The 22,711-nt window shown below is 37.7% G+C and overlaps 1 protein-coding gene across 3 annotated transcripts in view; it reads right to left on the minus strand.

Annotated features, from left to right (window-relative positions):
- Nucleotides 1-4,930: 4,930 nt before the first annotated feature.
- The window catches only part of CNOT6 (CCR4-NOT transcription complex subunit 6), a 30,169-nt gene continuing 12,388 nt past the window's right edge, over nt 4,931-22,711 (minus strand). For 2 of the 3 annotated variants that reach the window (XM_074551900.1, XM_005483631.4), the window contains exons 2-12: nt 20,483-20,596; nt 17,788-17,974; nt 15,049-15,134; nt 13,983-14,087; nt 13,826-13,894; nt 12,261-12,418; nt 11,600-11,754; nt 10,499-10,653; nt 9,304-9,534; nt 7,867-8,069; nt 4,931-7,209 (exon numbers count right to left, since the gene is read on the minus strand). In XM_074551900.1, the coding sequence (XP_074408001.1) occupies nt 6,997-7,209; nt 7,867-8,069; nt 9,304-9,534; nt 10,499-10,653; nt 11,600-11,754; nt 12,261-12,418; nt 13,826-13,894; nt 13,983-14,087; nt 15,049-15,134; nt 17,788-17,974; nt 20,483-20,594 (1,674 nt within the window). In that variant the 5' untranslated portion in view covers nt 20,595-20,596 and the 3' untranslated portion in view covers nt 4,931-6,996. The remainder of the gene's footprint in view (nt 7,210-7,866; nt 8,070-9,303; nt 9,535-10,498; nt 10,654-11,599; nt 11,755-12,260; nt 12,419-13,825; nt 13,895-13,982; nt 14,088-15,048; nt 15,135-17,787; nt 17,975-20,482; nt 20,597-22,711) is intronic. The other variant, XM_074551901.1, reaches the window with a different exon arrangement.

The raw sequence follows: 22,711 nt of genomic DNA on the forward strand, positions 1-22,711 counted from the left end.
CCTCACTGATCTGTGGATAAATAATTCCACTTGGGGGAGAAAATGTTACACGGGGTAATCCCAATCCTTCCTGTAGTCTACCACCTCAATTTACACCAGAAATACTCCTAGTTTACAACCTGCAAGCATTAGCAGGCATAGCCCCCACCTACACAGGGTGCAGCCTCTCAGAGAACAGCTAAGACACTGAAAACCTTCAGCTGCCTCACACACCAACTTAAACACTGCAAAGGACATGAAAAAGCATAAATTTGTGAAGTAGAAACTGAAAATCAAAGAGCAGCTGAAGGAGAAAAGCATGTTTGATTTGATCTTGTCTCCCTGGGCAGTGCAAGTGGAGTTTTACTGGGTATTGGTTTTACTGGTTGCTGTTATTATCCACTGGAAACCTGGGCAGCCATTAACCCAGCCCTGCCAAGCCCACCTTGTCCCCAGGGGCCATAGCTAAACATCCTTTAAATCCCTCCAGGGGTGGCCACTCCATCACTTCTCTGGGAAGCCTGTTCCAATGCTTAACTACCCTTTGCATGAATAAATTTCTAGAGAAATCTAATATCCAATGTAAACTTTTCCTGACAGACCATTTCCTCTTGTGCTGTTGCAGAAGAGACCAACCCCCATGGGCCGCAGCCTCCTTCCAGAGAGCTCTGGAGTGGGATGAGGTTCCCCTGAAGCTCAGTTTTCAGAATTAGGCAAATATTCACCATCTCCATTGGTTTCCCTTGCTCAATAATCTGTAATTCATCCTTCTGGGCCTGCAGCAGCTGCTCCATGGCTGGCAGCACACACACCCCATGACACACATGAGTGCACAAGTGTAGAAAGGATTTGGTTCCCAGCACCCCACCACCATGAAGCACTCTCACAAACCACTGAAGCCTGGCATGTTCCCAGAGACCAGAAAACTGCAGAGAAAACATAAAACTATATTAAAAAAAAAAAAAAAGTGCAGCCTCATCAAGTGACCTCTGTGTTACTTAAATCTCTGTGGTCACTAAAACCCAGAAGGAGGGTGTGTATGTTTTTATTTTCTGTAGTGTGTGCTTTTTTACAATAAATATCTAGCATTTTGAAATAAATCAGTGCTGTCCACTGATACACTAGGAAGATGTCACCCAAATGTACCTTATCTTTTAAAAACTGATAAACTGTGAGAACACTAGGCTTATTTTGGAATAAGAAAATATTCAACTGTATCAAAGATCCCTATAAATAGCTTAATTAGATTTACTGCCTTCTATACAGAGTAAGGGAGCACCTAGAGAGTAAACCATTACTGCCCTTGGGTTGGGAAAGGAGGATGAAAAGCAAGGAAAGAACCAGAACACTCACCTTCAGTGAAGTATGGCTTCTCCCAAGAGGTCACTTCATGTACCTGGCTGAGTCCTGTCCTTTCCACTTACCTTTCTCTCTTTGGGCTCAATTCCACAGGTTTTAAATTTTCTCTGCCTCATCAGTGCCAGTAGAAAAGACAAGCCACACTGTCAACTGCTTCGATTTGGGAGATTCTCACCCTACAAGGCCCAAATTCAACTTTTTTCTGTCACTGAACAGCCAGTGGATATGGGGTATGAAGGATCAGTAATCAGGGTCTGTCCAGAGAGGTTGTGCAGTCAATTCTATTAAAATAGCTCCAGTTATTTTACTGCAAGTTAAGCAAAGACAAGATTTCTTTGACCTGGCTGATGACAGGACACAGGCTCAGCTCAGTCCTTTGCCTTTGAGGGAGAGGTTCTGCTTTCTCCCCACATTCTCTGACAAGGACACTGGCCTCTCTGTTAGTTTTGGCAGTTTCCTACAAACAGCTCTCCCCATACTTACATGTCAGGTTTGCACATTCTGTTTAGGAGCTTGTAAACTCCAGTCTGGAACCACGTAACAACTGTGCTCATCTGAAAATACAACCTTAAGTAGATTGATTAATGCAACAAGGGAAGGCCCTACTGAATAATTTTGTCACCGAGGACCAAGTAGGTCCTTTTCACTCCCATCATGACAGCTGGATTTACAAAACCAGTATTAATTGGCATGGAAGTTACCAAACCAGCTGCTGCCACTAGAAAAGGTTCATCCCTGGGCCTGAATTCCCACAAATATTCTTTAGAATAATTCTACAAGGCACACTCTGTGCATGCACTGAAGCAGGTTCAGGCTGTGTGCAGCTGAAATCTGTGTTTCCCGCACCATCTAGTGGCAATCCTGCAAATGTGTAGGGAATTAACAACTCACCCAAGACACAAAACCAAAGAGAAATCATAGCTAGGCCTGCAAAGGGACCCATCACACTGCTGGGGACTTACAGCTGCTTCAACAGAGCACATTTTAAACCTACAAACAAGCTGAACATTGTGGGGCCTGTGGTATTTATTGGCACACAGAAGTAGATAATTTATTTCATAGCAAAGCAGCACCAAACACAGAACAGGGGCTCTGAGGAGGGCAGTGGTGCCAGGAGAGGTATTGGGTGCCTCAGTGTTCCACACACACACAAATGTGCTCAGGTGTCTGATGTGTCCTGCTGGCAGTGATGGGAACATCACACCAAATGTAGTGAGACTGTTACAGACACTGAGACAGCAGCACCCGCAGAGAAAGAACAGGGTATGAAAATAAACCAAAGACAAGAGTTTGCTGCATCTCATTCCTGAAAAAAAAAGTTGAAAAAGTCTTCGTTTCCCTCCCATAATAAACTGAGTATTTGAATCTCCCCTTCCTGCTGTCAGATCTCAAGTCTGCTTTGTGCTTCTGGAGCAGTAAGAGGAAGGAAGGAGCGGGGTCTACAGGACAAGACAAAACCTCCACTGCACAGCTGATCCTACAGACTGACCTGGAGGGTCAGAGGGTGGCCAGCCATGAATACAAGGAGCTGAGCTCCGAGAAGGTTTGGACAGGGCTCTCCACAAGTTCTGGAGGCACTTCTGATCATGCCTTCACTTTGCAATCCAAACCCAAGTGACCAGAGCAGATTTCTGGTGTGCAGATCAGGAAGCATAGCAAGGTCCTTCTGGGATTAACAAGTTCCTTATGCTTCCATTACACCCTTCACACACTTCACTCACTTTGGCTGTAACTCTTGAGGAAGACCTTTAAAAGTCAAGTTAAAATATGAATTAGACTTCAAGAAGGTTTGAAACAGATACTGGATTTATTGGTCAGCTATGAGTAGGAAAATACATTGGTAAAGAAAAAGAAGACCCTGTATATAAATATAATACTAACTAGTTAAAATTTGACCAAGAAGAAAGTTCCACTGAAGAGAACAGTAAAAGCCCTTGTTTACCATCAGACCATATTCAGTTTCCCATTTATCTTATTGAAGAGCTGCCTATAGACAAATGCAACATTCTTTGAGCTTAGTGCAGATAATGTGCTGGTTTTTGTTACATGAATGGTAAACAAGAGTTAGTCCAGTGCATTACACATTATACAGAAGTACTGTGAATAAAGACTAAGATATTCTATTTTAGACACTACTTAAACATACCAAGACACTTAAGTGTTACAAATTTATGCAACCAAAAGAAAAGAATAGCAGTTAACATACTAAAAAATACTGTGTCCGGCTGGATGAGAAAGGCTTTGCTACTGAAGCGGTTAACTGAACTTTTCAAAGTTTTACAGTGTAATTAGTTTTCTTTGTCCCCCTCCCCCACAATGGTGTTGCAATTATTTTGTCTTTCATGCAGGTTTTGCATGGTTGAAAAAGCAAAGCATAAGCTATTTTCTAAGCCTGCTATAAAAAAAAAAAAACCAACCTTGAAAGATTTGCTGAAGTTACATCAAAGATGCATACAATGTTCTAAAAATCAGTTCAGTCCAATGCTAGCCAATTTTACCTTTAATTTAAAGCTGCTAAAAGGACAAAATAATTACAACACACACCAATTTATATGCTCTTTCTCCCCTACTTGCGTTATGTTAAAAGCAGTAACTCGTGGTATTAGTCTTGTACTCTAAACAATTGTTTTAGTTAAGGGTGTAGTTCAATTTACACTTTGACACCCAGAACTCTTGGTAAATGTAAATAAAACTAGACAAGATATGGCAGAGTGTATTTTAAGTGGAAAAAAGCCTGGTCTTACCTAAATAAATCCTTTCAACCCCAAGGATGTTCTGTGACTTTTGCTGTATGTGCTTTTACAACAAGAACACTGAAGGTACATTATGGCAACACCCAAAACCACCTCGAATAAAAATATTGCAAATAACAATTTCATGTTAAAAACTATGAAGCAAACATCTTGATTTTGTGAAGACACGGTTTATTGCCTTATTCTATGTTATAGCTGGAAATTGAGACTTTTGAGTTAGATTTGTTTGACACAAGAATGTATTTTCTTTGAGAGATTGTTTGACAAAGTTTATCTCAGCTCTGTTTTGGTGCCATCTGGTCTTTCCCTATTTTCAAAACATTTCTCCTTCCTTCCTTCAGCCCCCGAGTCACAGCTGCTGTCCAGTTAAAACCCAGTGAAGTCAAAGGAGTGTCTTCAATGGATTCAGAGGGTTTTCAATCAGGACCTGATGGACTACTATAAAAGCTGGAGGAAATGGTTTTCAAATGGACCCTTAGACCATAAGGTGACTAAGCAGGAACAGTTGTGTCTCCAAAAGCACAAGGGGCCATATTTTCACATGCTGTCATAAATTCAAATATTTTTTAAGACTAAGCAATAGAGGAGAACACATACTGGATAAAGCTCAAACCTTTAGAATCTAACAAGTGCACTCAAGCTCCAGCATCTATTAAAGTAAATTATCCCCCTCTAAAAAAATACAAAATGAGTAAGTGCTTCCCTTCCCCTTCTGTAAAGCTTTCTGGACTCCTTACACAATCCAGATATCAGAAAAAAAAAATAGTTTGCTTAGTCTGACAAGCTAAATTGGCTCATCATTACTGGAAATTGTCATGATGTACATTACCAAGACATCATTAAGGAAACATGAGTAAAACACCTTTTATTCACACTTTACAAAAAAACCCCAAAAAACAAACAGAAAAAAAATAACACTACGCATTAAATCTACTACAGCAATACTACCAGCATTTCAATGTACTGATTATAAACTGGACATGTTTGGTGTTTTTACAACTAAAACCAAAACAAGATAACCCCAAGAGATCAGGTCCCAGACAAGGATTCAAGATCAAAATTTCTCGTATTGAAATTTTAAAATGTACATTTTACACATCCGAACTGTTTGCAATTTTTCTTTGAGCTTAAAACAGAACGGTTTGAGCACACTTGTGTGCTGATACTTTTCGATAAAATTTTGAATCATTATTACCAATCAATTCTCTTATATATAAAAAATTCACAATATTTAGAAAGTTTTCTCTTAATGCTCAGTGTCCTTTTGCTTCCCTGCCCGCAGCTGAAACAAAAGCTGTTTAAGACCAAGCTCTATCTCCATTATTAATTTTATTTTTTTACATTTATTATTCAAGTTGTATTAGTTTAAGGAGATGATGAATTCTCCCTTTTAGGATACAAATAGACAAGTTAAATTTGTAAGCTGTTATATACTTGGCTTCATGACACAAATGGCACTGAGGGTACACTATAACTTCGGTCTTGCTTGACACTTTAAAATAAGACTTGGTCACTTTAAAATATGATCTGAAGAATTGTCTTTGGGACCTGTACTGAAGACGCATTTATTTTACACTGCTTCATTAATAGAAAATGTAGGGCTAGGTTTTATCTTCAAGGAATTATACTTTCAGAAACTGAGGAACACACAAATGAAAGAGAATCCACATGATAGTAGTTCTTAGTGGGAAAAACAGCACTGTGCAATGACACTGAAAGAAGCAGTGCATGGGCATTAGAAGCTAGAAACTGTGTACCCATAACCTGAACATGTTCCAAAGTGTGATATTCAATGCTTCACAAAGGAAAAAAGATGCCACAGCTTATACAAAAGTATCTTCATAAAATTTTCACAAGTGTTAACATTATTTAAAAAAATAAAAGAGGATGCACAGGATCTCTCTGCATGCACAGGCAGTGCTAGTTGAGAACAAATTTAAGCAGGCACAGTGGAGATAGGACAAATACTCAAAACAGAAATGAAGAAGCTGTACACAAGTATCCTAGATTTTACTTCAAAAGTTAGAGATGAAAAAAATGTCTGACTGTGTACACATCAGCAATAACTTTCAATCCATACAGGTCTACTTATATTCACTGCTCAGCTTATCTGTTCTGTGAGAACTCTATGCCTCTTTCTTTTTTTTTTTATCAGAAATAGAATGTATTTCGTTATCTCTGTAAGATATTAATATTTTATAGGTTTGGATTTTGAAAGCCACGTTCTCAATTGAACATAAAAAGTAGTATAAAAGGGCTAACGAAACCCTAACAGTGCAAATCATTAGCAGAGAAAACCTGTGACAACCTCTTTTACACGCTGGCCTTTATAACACATGAAAACAGATAAAAATTTAGCCTTAGTTTACAATACAATCATTTTCCAAATCTGATTTTTCTTTTTTTTTTTTAAAGTACAAAATCTCATAAATCAGGTTTTCTGTTGTTCATATACAATCAATAAAGGCTAAATTCAAATTCTATATTTTACAAACAAGTCTGAAAAAGGAGGGAGTGAAGTACGGAGAATGTTCTGTGGATGTTCCTACTGGCCTCAAAAAAGTAGTGCTACAGATAACTGTGCAAAGAGAATACACTGTATAACAATTCCCTATTTCAAGGCATGAAAATGTCACGTTGGAGAAAAGAAACAGGAAGGTTAATTGTAATGTATTAAAGAAAGGTGCAAATGCACCGATCGCTGTGGAACAGTATACAAAGTATATTGGGCTCAGAATTGTGTCTGTTGATAGCACCTGGCTTTTACTATGTCTTTAGCAAGTAATTAGATTTAAGATTAAGATTATTAAGAAAAAAAATCCCTGTTGGCCATACCTCACTCCTCTATATTCAGATTTTACAATTGTACAAGTTAGATTGAGGTTGCCCTCTAAAATGTATTTGACTACCTCCTGCCAGGGAGATGGATTCCATTTACAGGAGGCAGGAAAGGCAGCAAAAGCTCCAGTTGTGCAAAAAGTGAGAAGTGGTCAGAAGGGATGAGTGGATGTGGACAACCACTTATATTGTTCTCTATTAACCAATGATGATCCAAAGGTCCAAGAATGCCAAGTATGTTTAGCTGAGGTTTAGAGTAGAAGATGTAATCAATAATACCCTAAAACAAGAGGGGAAAAAAAAGATTATTGTCAGTATTTATTCTTGTCTCAAGTTATTATTCCAAACAAAAGGTGAGCTCAGCGTTACAAGTAATGAAATATCCCACTCCTTCTTTATAGCACATCACAATTTAGGAGATTTCTTCTTCCTATATCGAGTGGGATGCTCAATATAGATTAGGAAAACAAAAGAAAAGGCCACCCTTTATCACTTCTGCTATGCTTTTGTGGGTTTCAATTTCCAACCTCCCAGAGAGCTTCAAATCATATTTCACTGATTTTTAAGAGGAAAAAAAACAATCTCTGTTTTCCCAACAGAGAGCTCAGACTTTTCCAGAAGCAACATGGATTATTTCCTTGCACTTGACAGCTTAAGTGCCTCTGTCATTTAGCTTGGAGTATCAAAATACAAACTCCTTCTGTTTACAGTGAAGGTTAAGAGCACCCCAACTCTCGTAAAGCTGTTGCAAGTTATTAAAAAGAATAAAATGGTTTCTAGGAGACTGAAGTGTTTGGCATTCTAGTTTGCTATGTTTTAAGTATAAACTTGGTGAACTTAGCTACACAGATTAACTTATGTAACAACTTCATAGAGCAAATCACATTAGTTACACTTGAAAATGGAAAACCTTTCCAAAATATAAGCAAGTCCTTACCTTGAAGTCAAATGTGTAATTTGTATAAGGCATTAGACCATTCTCATAGGCACTCTTCAACTTGAAACCATGTGTAATTCTTCCATTTGTTGTCCCATTTTTTCCATTACAGCTGAAGTTAGTAAGACTTTCATTGTATCTCAGTTCCTTAAAATCTTTGTGGTTTGTTTCCACTCCACCAGTGCTCAAGTACTCAACAACACCTGTGAGGAGACACATTACAAACAAGAAGCTATTAACAAACATTCAGCAAATAAGTGTAGGCACTTAAAGTCAGGCATGCAACTTTAGGCTTTATGTACCCAAAACCTTAACAATACACAGTACAGTCAACAGCAGTTCTTTTAAAATACTGCAGGGCAATGTGTATCAAGAGCAAATATCACCTAGAACAAAGTGACACACTTCGATTAGGAAAAAAGAGAAGATTAATAAGGCATAGATTGGGAAGGGGAAGATGAAAAAAATCAGAAGTAAAATTCTATCAATGCTAGTTATTGGCTGCCTCTTCTTGTTTTTGTGCTCAGGTCCCGCTGTTTAATGTTCTTCAGCTGAAGTGTTGCAAAAAAGCCAACTTCTGAAACACTGCTTCAAAAGAAGTTAACTTTAAAGAGGCTGCAGAGCCAAATTGATTAGATTTGTGTCACAGAAAACACTGGTTGTGCCTCAATTTCAGAACATCTGTGTTAAAAGTTTAGGAAGGTAAAAGAAGCAGTAAAGCTGTTTTGAAGACAACCAGACACATGAACTGGTCATTGCAATCACAACTAGTGATACTGATCTCCCTTGGATCAAAAAGAATCCCATTTCCATTACTGCTGAGCAGTAACTGCTCCTTAAAACCCTATCAGATGATAAGGGTTGCCAAGATGGAGCCAGAAGGAAGGGGACCAGGAATGGAGATGGAGGATGGCTCCTGAGTACAGCACTTCAGCTGGGTACCTGAGCAAGCAAGGTGGCAGCCACTGAATGTGTTCTTTCCTTGCACTTTATAAAGTTGCCATGCAGTCAAGAAACAAAGTCCCATGCTAAGAGAGAGCTCTGGAAAGGCCCCCTCTGAAGGGGATGTATTGAATTTTAGAAGTTCTAAAACACGACAGAAAATGATTGTACGGTAGCAAATTTAAAGGTAAAATATCTTTTCACACTTAAAATTAAGGAAACAGAATTATCAGCAACACACTCATGTTTCCAGTTATTTTTGGAAGATATTTTAAAATACAGGAACAAACAAGGAACAAAATCACAGTGGAAATGCTTCTGAAAGATCAGATAAAACTTACTACAGCACAAGCAATAAGGTCACTCACAAATGAAACAGTTCTCTCTCCTCCTTCCCTTCGAGCTTATATTATCTAACAATGCATTCTCCAACAGAAAAATTTACAATTGTTACACACTTTTAACAGTCTAAAGAATAAGAAATAGAACTCTTACCAGAGTCTGGTAGAGAATTGAGATCTGCACACAGTACAAGTGGAATGGTTCCAAGCTCTCCCGAAACACCAGGCTTGAGACTACGAGAAGCTTTATCAATAATGTTCTTTACCTCGGACAGGAACATCATAGTCTGAACCAGCTTCACATCAGAATAATCTGGGTCCCAATGCATATGTGCATTAGCTACAAGAACTAGCTGCTTTTCCATCCCAAGATGTGGCTTTCCAGCTAAAATTTAAAATCAGTTATTCATTTAAAATCAGTCAGCGACATTAAATACTATTATAAAAATTTAAACAAAATGTTTAAGGGGACAAAAAAATAAAATACCAGTATGACTTCAAGAGGGTTAAAACCATTTGAATGAAGAGGGTCAGATAACTACTCTTACATTTAACAAGTATTTTAGTTGATAGAAGGCATTAGGAATGATATTTCACATTCAAAACCATTAACAGACTATCTTCCTACATGTAATGCTTTTGTATTCACTGGAAATTAACATAAGTAATGGATAATCCTAATTACAGGCAAATAATGTTTTTCTAAAAAATTACAGCAGCTTTCCTCAGGCTATGATAGCAAACAGGCTCTGTTCATATCTTATTAGGCAGCGAGCTCTGAATTCTAAGTCGTCCACATTCTAAGTTACCTCTCTTGCTGGAAGTGTTTCTTAAAAGGCTTGTTTGCTACAATCTGAATTGATAAAATATCATTTGGATAAATATAACACAGGTTGAGTAGGTTCCCACTGTGATACTTATAAAGCCAATTTACATTTCCTAAATTAAGAATGACAGGGCAGAACAAACAGTTTATTTAGGCATGACAGCAAAGAAAATAAGTAAAAATGATGGAGATACATGATACAGAAACACACAACTAACACCACCTGATTCTTTGATACTTGTCCACAGTTTTAAGAAAAAAAAACCCAAACAACAAAATCACCCAAGTTTTTATATCTTTTTTTTTTTCCTTAAAAATACAAGTGGGGAAAAAAAAACCCTCATTATTTAAGCAATATGACTTTTCCCCAAAAACCTCTTAGGAAATAAATTCGTCTGAACTTACAAACTGCAAAGCCAAATTCATGTGCAGAACCTAGCTTCTCTTGTTTATTATAACAACAGTAATTTTTTTTTATTTACAACATAACATCTATTTAGAAAATAAATGAAATGGGACTTACATGACATTTCTATCAATTCCTTTCGCAGTTCTAACAGAACAGCGACTCCAATGTTATCTTTTGTCATAACTCTGTTCAGCATAGCCTCTGAACCTTCTGAGTTTGCCATTGCTAGTTGATTGAACTCAACAGTATGCTTTTGGACCAAAGTAAATCTGAAAGAAAAACATCATATGTAATTGTTTTCAGCAGCCAGATACAGTTGGAAATGTTATCAGTAGTTCTTTTAATTAAAGCTCAAACATATTTATGATGTGAAAATCTCAGTCAGTCACATAATTTCATAAAATCCTAAATTGAAATCAAGTGATATAATTTTCACAGCATTTTTCATGTAGTTTATAGTACCTTAGTTACAATTAAAATATTTTGTTAATAGTGAGAGAGGTATTTTAGAAAAGTCATGCTTGTTTCTAACTCTGCATTTGTTCCTAGTTCAAATATGCAAAATTGACAGACAGGGAGTAAATAATTTTCCAAGCTACTAAGTTGCAAACCTGGTACCTACATTTACTTATGGATACAGAGGAATGGAAGCAGGAAGGGACATTATTACCATCACATCCAAAGCTGTACAGTGCAATATGACACAACCAGTAAGTGCTGCAGCTCTTAAATGATTAGGATTTTTTACAGAAATGTGCAGTGATCCCTTGTTGTTTGCCTTACCAAAGGCTAATGTATCAAAAAGTCAATGTCATCTGATGCCTTATTTCTGCAATTTGGGGGATTACAAATTCCTTTACTCAAAGCCACAAAAGGCAAGAAAATCTGCTTCATTTTTTCATTATTTCCTTCATTTTCTATTATTACACTCAGCAAGTGAAGGACAATTCAGTGAACTCCCAACCAGCACTGCTCAAACAGAATGAAATGTCATTCAACTCAATATTTCAAGGTTAAATTTTTATTGCTAGTCCCACACAGAATGATCTCTGTCATATAAACCAGTCTTTCCAGGAGTAGGAATGGTTTTTATCAAAACCCTGCCTGGCTACAAAACAACAGTTAAAGCCCAACTGTGACTTGTAAGAACCACCTGAGAAATGATGTAGAAGATAGCAAGAGACAACAGAAGGCTTAGCAAACCACATCACTTACTTTTCTGTTTTGAAAAATATTGCACAACCATCAACATGTTTTCTTTCCTGTTCTGACATTGTCCTAGCTCTAGATTTTGGACTGAAGAATCCATTATAGCCACGTTCTTTCAATTCTACCAGGAAAAAACTGTAGTACTGCTCCGTTTCAACCTCCTGTAAAGTTAAGGAAGCACAGCATGAATGTACTACTAGCAAAATATAGAAGACAGATATTATTTAGACTCTTCAGAAGTGTAAATCACTTTCAAATTAGATTTAAGGGGAAAAAAATCTAAAAATTAAGTACATCAGAGAATGCAAATTCAAGAGCAATATCCTTATTTTAAGAAAATATAAATGAATTTCTGTAATCCCTGGAGTTATGATTATCTCAAGCCTCTTACTTGAAAATGTGTCAATTACAGCCCCACATACACACACAGGCACAAAGCCACCCCCACCAACACTGCTTTGATCAGGGGCTGCTGGTTCCCATTCCAACTGCGGGGGCTGAGCCTTCTTTTGATGTCAAGCAACAAATAATGTTCTAAACACCACTTCTTTTTCTTTTGTTTGCAGAAGGTTTTGAAAGCAGACCGTTTACTAAAAATACACTTAATGTGAAGAAACCAGCACACGGGAATAGAAAAGGAAAAGAAAGAATGGTGTATTTTTTTTACCTGCAGACTTATGATGTCAGCGTTGCAGCTCAGTATTTCCTGCATAATGGCTTTTTTTCTGTATTCCCAGTTCAAGGCCCAGGATGGACAATAGCCATACAGCTGCCGGGTGGCATATTTGTCACAGAGGACGTTGTAACACATGACAGAGAACAAGGCTGCAGAACAATAATTTTACTTACACACTGATAGATTTTAAAAAAAAAATTACAATTGTGTTCTTGACTTTTGTCTTCTGCAAATTTATCAATTCACGCTTCATTTGTTTCAACCAAAACACAGCATGTGTATCAGTGCTAAAAAAATTGTTAGTTCTTCTAGGGAGACAAATTGCATGTTTGGACTTATGGCAGCTGTCTTCTAGCATTTAATTAGGAAACAAACACCCCCCCTTTATATGGTTAACACAGTGAAGAGCAGAAAAATGTGTTTTATGCTAAGTGGTGCTGTACTGTGAAAAACTAAAAACAAAGTAAGAGTATTTGAACACTTGTATCTGCCAGCCACACAAAGGTCTGCAAGTATACAATTAGAGTCTTTAAAATCTACCTTAATTATTGCCACCACAAACTGTAACAGATCCATAGGCAGGGTGAGGATCCTTTCACACAAAGAAAAAGTGTAGGCAAATTTACCCCTCAAATATTTTCACCTCAAAAAGCCATTTAGGCATAGGACAAGAAATATCTCCTCTCTATTAATTTGAAACAGGAGCAATAATGAGACAGGTTGGGGCAATTTGACAGGTAATCCAGCAGCACGGATCTGGGGGTTGTTTTGCTGGGTTTTATAGGTTGGTTTGTTTTAAAAAGCACTTAAAGAATTTGTAGTACAACAAAGACTCGGAAGCTCCTCTCAAATGTAGAAAAAAGAAACAAGATCACTGAAGATATACTGAGCTGAAGAAAAGAATCTTGGTCTGATTGGGGTCAAAGTCTAGCATTTTGAAAACCAATAAATAGGTGACAACAAAACAGACACTGCATTAACATCATGATCTTTGAAGCAATCACCTTAATAATGGGAGAATTATCAGTCCTGAAAGAGAAGACACTGCAATAATTGAGAAATACACTAAGATTTCTGGTGGGCAGCTAAATAGAAAAAAACTGTGTTTTAAACAATTTATGCACAAAAAAAAAAAAAAAAAAAAGGCAAAGAATTAAACATGACCTGAATCCCAACAGCAAGAAAAATGCTGAATCAAGGATGATACCCTGGTTACTTAATTGTACATTTTTTGGAAATCATGCTCAAATGCTTCAATTTTTTTATTATTCAACGAATGTTAAATTAAGCCTGTTATAATTCCACCATTTAACTAATTGTGGCCAACAGTTTCAATTCCTGTGAGGGGGACGTTAATTAAAAATAAATTACTTTAGAGTGAAAGATGGGTAAATCTGGAACAGGCGTTCCAACTGGGATAGAATGACTTCAGCTGGCTGGTCAGCACTGCCGAGATGACTGGTTAATTTAAGCATTAACTTCTTTTCCAGTAAAGATCAACAGCTTTTATTAAAAGGAAAATAGAAGAAATGAGAAATCTTGAAGTGTAACAGTACCTGTTGGTCTTGTACGGTCTGGTTCTTGCAACATAATCCAGGATCTTGGAGGTGGCTGTTCTGTCGAAACTATGGGAACATTTTAAAATAGAGATACAAGTGATAATCACATTTATTTAACACAGCAGAAAGAAATGTTTGAAGAATGATCACTTACTTCTTTTTGCAGTACCTGCCAAATTATCAAGCAAATAGTTCAGTAGCCGTCGTGTCCCATCTGGTTCCTGATACAGGTTCAGAATATCCTGTGTAAGTGGGTTTCCTACAAACCAATTCACAGGAATATTGAATAAAATACACAGAACTATTGCAGACTTGCATATCAGTGTTGAAAGCTGACATCTTGGAGACAAGATCTACTATGAACTACTTCAGGATTACAGATCTCAGGTCTTCAGTCCCATAAAACTCTGCATGTGTGGACAGCCCTAGTGAAGTTTAACAATATTCCCTGCTGATTCTGCTGTGGGACTGAGCATCCCAAAGGTGGTGCTTGGACTAAGAGCAGGGAAGAACTTGTGGTACAACAGGCAGAGCTGATGAGCACAAACACAGGAGCCACCTCTGCTCAGTGTGAGACATCCCCCAGCAGCTGATCTGACAGTCAGACCTCAGCAGAGACTCTGCCATCTGCCAAACATAAGCAGATTGCAGAAGCTGTCATGGACAACACACACTGCAAGTGCCCAGTTTTAAGGGGGAGATAAACAGACTTTTGAAACTTAAGAGTGTATAGAGGCATTATATCTCTCAGGGCTTCTGATTTTGGGACTCAAAATTCCCCAAGGTCAGCAATTTTACAGCTAGGCTCCATAAAGTTCGGGGGGGGGGGGAAAGGAAAAGCCTTAAATTGCTGTTTGCACAAACAGCACAGAACGCTGCAGCTGAACAAAGGATGTTCCCTTTCTGGCTGGAGATGTACCCCAGTTAACCACAGACTATTTCTTAGTTAAAGCAGAATTGCATTCAACCCCCATGTAAGCAACAGAAAGCTTCTGCACAGTTTGCAAAAAGAAAAGGAAACCTCTTTCTATGGGCACTGCTCTGTCAAACCTGTTATTTTTCTAAATAATCCCTAAGCAACAGTATTTATAAATGTGGAGTGAGCAGCTACATCTGGATTGCTAATCAGTAACATTTTCTGAACTAGCAGACTACAGCCATTACAGCTCAGCAGCAGTATCACTAAAGAAGCACAGACACCAAGAAAAAAACAGCAGTACCTTTCAGACCCAAAGTCTGTAACTGGAACAGTTTTCCCAGCTCAAAAGGTAAAACTCGTAACAGGTTGTTATTTAAATGTAGTTCCCTGTAGACAGAGCAAGAATCATATGGGTCTGAAAACAGAGCAATGTTTATCTGCAGCAGTACAAAAATTGAACTAGAAGAGAATCAATATAGTAGCAAAGCACAATATTGAAAAATTCAGAGACTAAACAGCAATTGTTAGGGAAATCCTGCTGTACTCAGACACATACACCAGACAAAACACATTATGTTGAAGTACACAGGAAAGGATCTGTTTGGAGAGTTTATCTTAAAAAGTCAGACATTTTGTGAACATTAGCAATAATTAAACACTTTAGAATCTACAAGTGATGATGCAGTAACAGCTCAGACAAATCAGACCATGAAACAGGTCAGCTGTGATTAAGAAATAAAGGGAAATTACATCCCTGAAATCAAATTAAAAATCCAAGATCACGGCAGTATGATTACAGTGATGGCATTACCATAGTTATTTATTACATAGTCATTTTATTACCATAGTCATTTGCAGTGGTAATTTTCTGTTGGTTTGGGTTCATAATTTCAGTAGTAAGACAAAACAGATCAAGAGGATCTGTTTTACAGCTGAGCTTTCCAAGATAACATGTTACACTGTTTATTTTTCTCTCCTTTTTCTGCAAAGATCAGAAATCCTACTGTTCTGACATCTCTTTTTTCAACTACTTGCAGTAAAAAGGGAGATGAAAGGAGTCTTGGGAGAGCTCTACAGTACAGACCAAACCCAGAGCTCCAGGTGTGGGAGCTGGGGGGGGAGCTGTTATCAGCTCTCAGTGTTGAGAGCACAAATGATTTCTGTGGCTTGGGATATCAGCAATGCCCATGGTTGAATTACCATTAGTTTGAACAACTTCCCAGACTCCAGGGGAAGAGTCTGCAGCAACACCAGCTTGGAACACAAAATCCTGGCCCAGCTGGCACCTGCAATGTGCTCTCACATATAGGATGTGCTTTTGGCTTTTCTTCACTTACACTACAGTAAAAAAAAACATGGAGCAGCTGCAATTACTGAGGAGCACAATGGGTTCATGCACAACTAGAGATTTGGGCTCAAGTGCTGTGTTGTGGTCATAAATAGAAAGCTTATGTGATCCTAGACCTTAGCTACACATTTCACATTTACAAGATTTACCCTCATCTGCTCAGAAGAAACTTAGGACTCTCAAGAGCTGCAGCTTCATAGAATTGGCCAGAATAAATCAGAAGTGGTGTTGGGAAGAATGCATAATGACTTGACATTACTGATGACTCTGCACTGCTAAGCTATCTCCATGTCACAAGTGTTACATTTACAAAAATGTTTTAAAAAGACTGAAAGGAGGCTAATTAAGTACAAAGATGAATTTGAGACTATTCCAGTAAATCTAGGGCTGCTACTTCACAATATCCAAGGAATTGAATAAACAAGGGAAGAAACCTGTAACTAATAACTGCTTTTAATTGAAATAGTAATGCAAAGAACTGGAGCTTAGAACAGACTCCTCTCCAGTTGAAAGCAACTATACAACATGCTACAAAACTGAGCTGCCAATTATACTTCAAAAAGCAAGGTCCCTTTGCTCAGCCTCCAAGGTTGAGGCTTGAACTGCTCTGGAATTTGAGCTTTTAGCACCAATTTAATCAGCTAGTTTAATCCTCTCCAACAGAGCAGACTTTTCTAAAGGGGAGGAAAATGCAATGACAGATATTTCTATGTGCAAACTTGTTTTGCTTCCAATTTCATGAAAGCTGTGCTGGCAGTCCATTGCTCTAATAACATTCTTGTTACTTTCAGACTCTGCATTTTCTGGATTTGAGAAAGCTGTTCAGAAGTATCTTCAAAATTAAAAGCAATGAAGGCAATTACTGGCAACTGTCTAATAAACCCAAGATAAGGCTCTTCCTTTGGGTCAAGGGCAAAAGACTGTTGCCTGTAAATATTTACTCTTACATAAATAATTTATATATTTATGTAACAGTGTTTTTACAAAGTAAAATGCTGCAGCCTTAAGTGCAATCTAAATAGGCACCATTATTCACATTTCACTTCCAGGATAACTTTGTACATCTTGGCACTGCAAAACTGAAGGGAAAAAAAACTTGAAAAGCTGTGATTACAACATTTTTTTTCTCCTCCCCAGTTTGCACAGGAATGCAGTTACATCACAGCAAAGGTGGGGAGGAGATGATACTGACATACTAGATGATCCTAGATGTTGCAACTGTTATACAATAAACAGAACAAGAACTATTGTTAAATATAATTACTGAATGTGAATAAAGAGGACAACATTGTAGTCAACACAATTATAAATGTTTAATCTGATCTTTTTACTACCTTACTATGAGTTAAAAGCAATTTTTTTTGGTGCTTCACTTACTCTTTGAGACAAACACCACATAAAATATTTGTAAAAAAATCTGGAAAGAGATGCCTGAGAGGAAACCTGATAAGGAAAAATATAAAATGGGTGACTGCCATCAAACCAAGCACTTCTGAGGCTCATTCTGTGCTGTCATACATCAGAACAGGAGATCACACAAAAGCCAGTACTGCTGTAGCTGCACAGCCCACAGCAAGTATTCAGGGAGGCAGATAAGAAGGGAGAAAAGGGGATTTTACTTATGCTGAAATTTGAGCTATTGCTACAAAGATAATAAAAGAAGAATTTTAACTCCTGATAGGATTTACATACCTGAGTGACACCATGTTTCCGAGCTCTGCTGGTAAACTGCGGATTTTATTAGAGGACAAGTCCAGATATACCAGATTGTGAAGCTTGGCAATGTCTGAAGGAATACGGGATAAGGAATTGTCACTGAGATGCAAAGCTGTCAAATGGGTCAGTGTCCACAAAGATGAACTTAAGCTTCTCACTTTCCCTGTGGAAGAAAGGTACAAGAGAAAACAGAACATGTCAAATCCATAGATTTGGCAATAATAGCACATTTCTCAAGTGTGTATGGGGCAGGGGAATTCGAGGGGGAGTTTTGCTTGTGGGTATTATTATTATTATTATTATTACCATTATTACTATTATTATTATTTTATTCAATGTAAATTCCATAAACACTAATTCAATAGATGAAACATTTGTCATTGTGTGAGAAAATGCAAGATATTTCCAAGGATGTTTGAGGTTGTTTTTCCTCATCCATATTTAAGGCTTAAACATCTGTCTTTATCTAGTTCCATACAAGACAAAACATATTAACTAGCTGACCATGAATTTATCATTAACAGAAGTGTAAGAAACAGATTTTTCTCAATTATAGTTTGTGTCTGAGATGAAAGACAGTGCTTTGGTTCATCCCTTATTTCTGCACATCTTTCAAACCAAAAAATCTTTACTCTATGGCATTAATCCAGCCAAGAACAGATAGAAACACTATATTTAGGGTGACTAAGATGCTTAGTTGAGAGCATGGATTTCCATCTGGCATTCAACGAAAAGCTGTATCAACTATTGCCAGATATTTTAAAAAAGGTATGATTTTTTGTATAAACTGAAGTGTGGAAACATGGATTTGTGTGACAGAATCAAGATTTTTACACTGCTGCCTGCAAAGAATGTGAGATATCATCAGAAGGTCTCAAAATATTTCTTGTCTCCAAGAGTTTTTTCCTCCAAGGGGAAATCCTTTTTCATTTACTTAAATCATTTCACTGTACCAAAAGCATTAGGAGTACCATTACCAGTTTTTCCAAGGCAAAACGTTAGCTGGAAGAACTTTAAAATGCCCACTGTGACTCATCAAGGTTAACAACAATCTAGTTAATATTATACCAACACACACACTTGTTAATTCCCTTCCTTAAATTATTTTCTCCAAAATAATTCATATTCAAGAATAATAATTCATAATTCAAGAATTCATATTTAGTGCCCAGGGAAGGTTACTCTGAGACATGTGCATCTGGGACTCAGTCCCTGGCAACAAAATGTTTAATAGTGGCATAATTTCCAGTGAGCTGTAACAAAACAAAGCATAAAAAAGCCTGTCATGAAAAAACACGATTTAAATGACATCAGTTAAAACATTTGTGGCTAGCTGTATTATGTGACCAAGTATTCTGCAAGGAAAGGACAGTGTGAACACGAATGAAACAAAAAACACTGCCCATTTTATTTTGCAAGGCAAATGCATACAGTTCTTAAGGGATTGATGCTCCTCTAATGCTCAATAAGAAATCTTTTGAAAGGCTTTAAACACAAATGGATAGCTCTTTGCATTTTAAAAGTGAATTAGCACCTCTCCCCCACCCCCAATGCAAACAGGTGACTGTGATCATAGAAAGCCTTGCAGCTGAAAGGATTTCCAATCAACATCCCTGATCCAGGCTCTCCACTGCAGCACCTCCCTCGGCGGGAATCAGTCTACAGTGAGATTACCAGGCATGAAAGGAAAGAGCCATCACTTAATGCACTTCCTATGCAGAGCAGCAGATGTCCAAGAGGATTCCAAGCCTAATGCTGATGTATAATGCTGATTCCTGAAGCAGCATTTAACTGGGTTTCTGCATCTGTAACCTTCAGTAAAGTATGCTATTCACATGGGGAGGCACGTGGTACTGGAAGCAAGGCACAGATTCAGTGAATTGGATGGAAAGATTCTTCACAATCTGAAGAACTGTTTGTTTACTCCTTCTTCTATAAATTTCTCTTCTTCTCAAATTTCTCTACAGCCATTTTAAATCCCACATGGCAATTTTTGCCCTTGCTTAAAGAACCTTTGTATCTACACAAAATTACAGCCTAAGTTTAAAATGTCACAAAATTTTTTAATTCTTAAAATATTTGCTTGAATTTCCTGTTAAACACTTTTTGTAGCAAACTCAGGATTTACTCTACAAATCAAGAGACTGGTTGACCAGTTGAAATACATGCTTATGAATTCTGACCTTTTCAGAAAAGATTCAAGAGTCCAACAATAATATCTCAAAGCTTGCACAGATTGTGGAGGCTTTGGTGTTTGTTTTTACTCTTAAGAGCAAAGCAAAATTTACAACTGCTTTTAAACAGAAAACTTTTGCTTCATGGACTAATACCTTGTTGTTACATCACCTACAGTAAGAACATACCACTACAGATCAACCCCAACTTCACCTTGTTCTCTTTGAGAAGTTAAATCTTCAATTCATGCTCTCACTTTCACATCCATATCGTCACCTTGAAAACTTTCCTACACATGGGGATTTCCCACTTGCCCCACCTTTACCCCTCCCACAGCTCCCTGTGTTATCCCAGCCCAAGCTCTTCCCCCCACACACCCTCAGCTTTCCCTGTGCTCTGCTGGCTCATTTCAAGGTAGGTAACTCCACCCCAGATTTTCCAAGCCCACACTACTTGCAGTGAGTTCTTAACTCAGGACCGTGCCTCAGTTCCTTACCACTTATTTCCAACTCTGCCCAGTGTGATTTCTTTCCATTGGCTGCTTCCTCTGAGGACATAATTGTGTACATCCTCCGTGGATCAGGTGGATCGTACTTTTCCTTGGGCATTCCTGTTGAAACCAAAAGGCAAGGGATTAACTGAGATATTACATACTGAGAATTCTTCAGAAGGTAATTCCCATTTCAGTTAAATTTCATACTAGGCTTTTGTACCAAATACTTCTCCAAACTAGAGATAATGTGCCAATTTACAAATGTCACTGAAGAGAAAACACTGCTATAAAATAGAAAAACAGATTCCTAAGACTCCTGGAATGGCAGACAACAGCTTAACCCCCTCCAAAAATTCACCAGAATCTGCAAAGCAGTTTAGAAATTGTCCCACCACCTTCCATGGCTATGTTGTGTGTTCCTCAAAACCAACACATCCCACTGCAGGCTCCTGTTTCTTCAACAAGGGATGACCATGCCCACAGGGATCTCATACCCTTAGAGAAAATATTTGCTAATAACTCTGATTACCCATCAGTTCCAGGTTTACTGCAATTCTCAGCTTTTCACACAAATCAGCATCAAGAAAAGAATTAAGGTTTCAAAAAGATCCTCAATTCTTTAAATCTGCAAAGTGATAGGTTTTAATCCAACCTTCACCCTACTCTCTGCAACCCAAAGTATTACTGAAAATATTTCACCCAAGGTAGATATTTCTATCACTTTCTTCCACCAGGTATTTTATACCAAAATTTAACTTCATTCGTCTCATTCTTTTTCACATCATTCCTGGTAACTTGGTAAGAATAATTTTTCTGGGTTCTTTTTACCATACTCAATCATGCACCATGACTCAGAAGCAAACATTCCTCTCCAACAAACAACAAGCTATAAATCTATTTATATGAAATAGAGAAATTAAACAATGCTGGCTCAAATAACACTTAAAAACATATTATAAGCAACATTATGCAATTATTCATCAAAATACATTTCAGCAATATGGTAATACTACCCAAATGCACTCAATAAGCAAGCAGCAATACTGGTCAAATTTCTAAGGACATCTTCCTACCAAGTCTTTTAAGGCTTTCTCATTTTTTCATTTCCTGTGACAAACTGAAAAATGTTGTCATTATATTAAAAAAAAAAATCAAAGAATAACTCCTAGTAAATAAGACTATCAACCAGACTTATCATCTGTTTACTGATTTTACTCAAAAATGTTTACTCTGCATGTTAAACAAAACAAAAGAAATCCACCAAAACTATCTGATAATTATGCATCTTAATTAAAATAAAGCTTTTAGGTATCACATGCTTACTTTAATATAACAGCTCTTTTACTAAGTCACACTCCTCCTTCCCTTTCCCACTCCCACTACTGGTCAAAACCAGATTTCTGCAGTGAAAAGAAATTCCCCTTTAAGAAGTGAATTGTGGGTAAAAGGATCAGATTATAAATAGCAGCTGGGTGAGGCTCCTTCCAGAGTGAAGGCATTTAAGTACCCAGGGTGTGGGAATCGCCAAGTGTAACACTTTTTTTCATCAAACTTCACTAATTAAATGAGAGGAGAGTGGATTACAATCTCCAGAAACGTAAAAGCCTAACTTCTTCCTGCAGTAAATATGCAAAAATATATATCAGAGTAATGTACAGAGCATCTCTTCTGAAATTTCTACACATAATTATATATAATTCACAAAGACCAAGTAGGAATGCTCCAGCTTGTCAGGAAACATTTACCTTAGTCAGACATTTACTGCTTTCTCTTCCTGCTGCTGCCTGAATTAATAAATATGTTCCAATTTTTCGAGAAGCAGGTATAGCAAAGACAGAAATCTCATTCAGTACAGAAACACGAACGCTCCCCAGAGCACACTCAATCACATGCACTAATTAACAGCTTTGCTGGTACCAGCTTTGTATCACTGCTCACTGCTAGGAGAGGATGACATACTTTTCCAGTGGGTTTTGTTAATGTACACTAAAACAATTAGAGATTTAAGAATTTGGGGGTTTAACACTGGATCCTGATGATCCTGTACTCCCAGTCACTCCATCTCAATGAAGTCACCCTCCCTCTCTATAATAAAGCTCCTGCTCTGGATGGTTTTCCCTCCTCACTGCTGCATTTCCCAGAGGATGAGTCCCTGCTGTTTAGGGTTACCAGGTGCCAAAAAAGCAGCAAATGCCTGAGAGACTCCTGGCTGAAGGAGCTACTGCTGCCCAA

Source organism: Zonotrichia albicollis, chromosome 15 (assembly GCF_047830755.1).
Source record: "Zonotrichia albicollis isolate bZonAlb1 chromosome 15, bZonAlb1.hap1, whole genome shotgun sequence".
Classification (NCBI taxonomy): domain Eukaryota; kingdom Metazoa; phylum Chordata; class Aves; order Passeriformes; family Passerellidae; genus Zonotrichia; species Zonotrichia albicollis.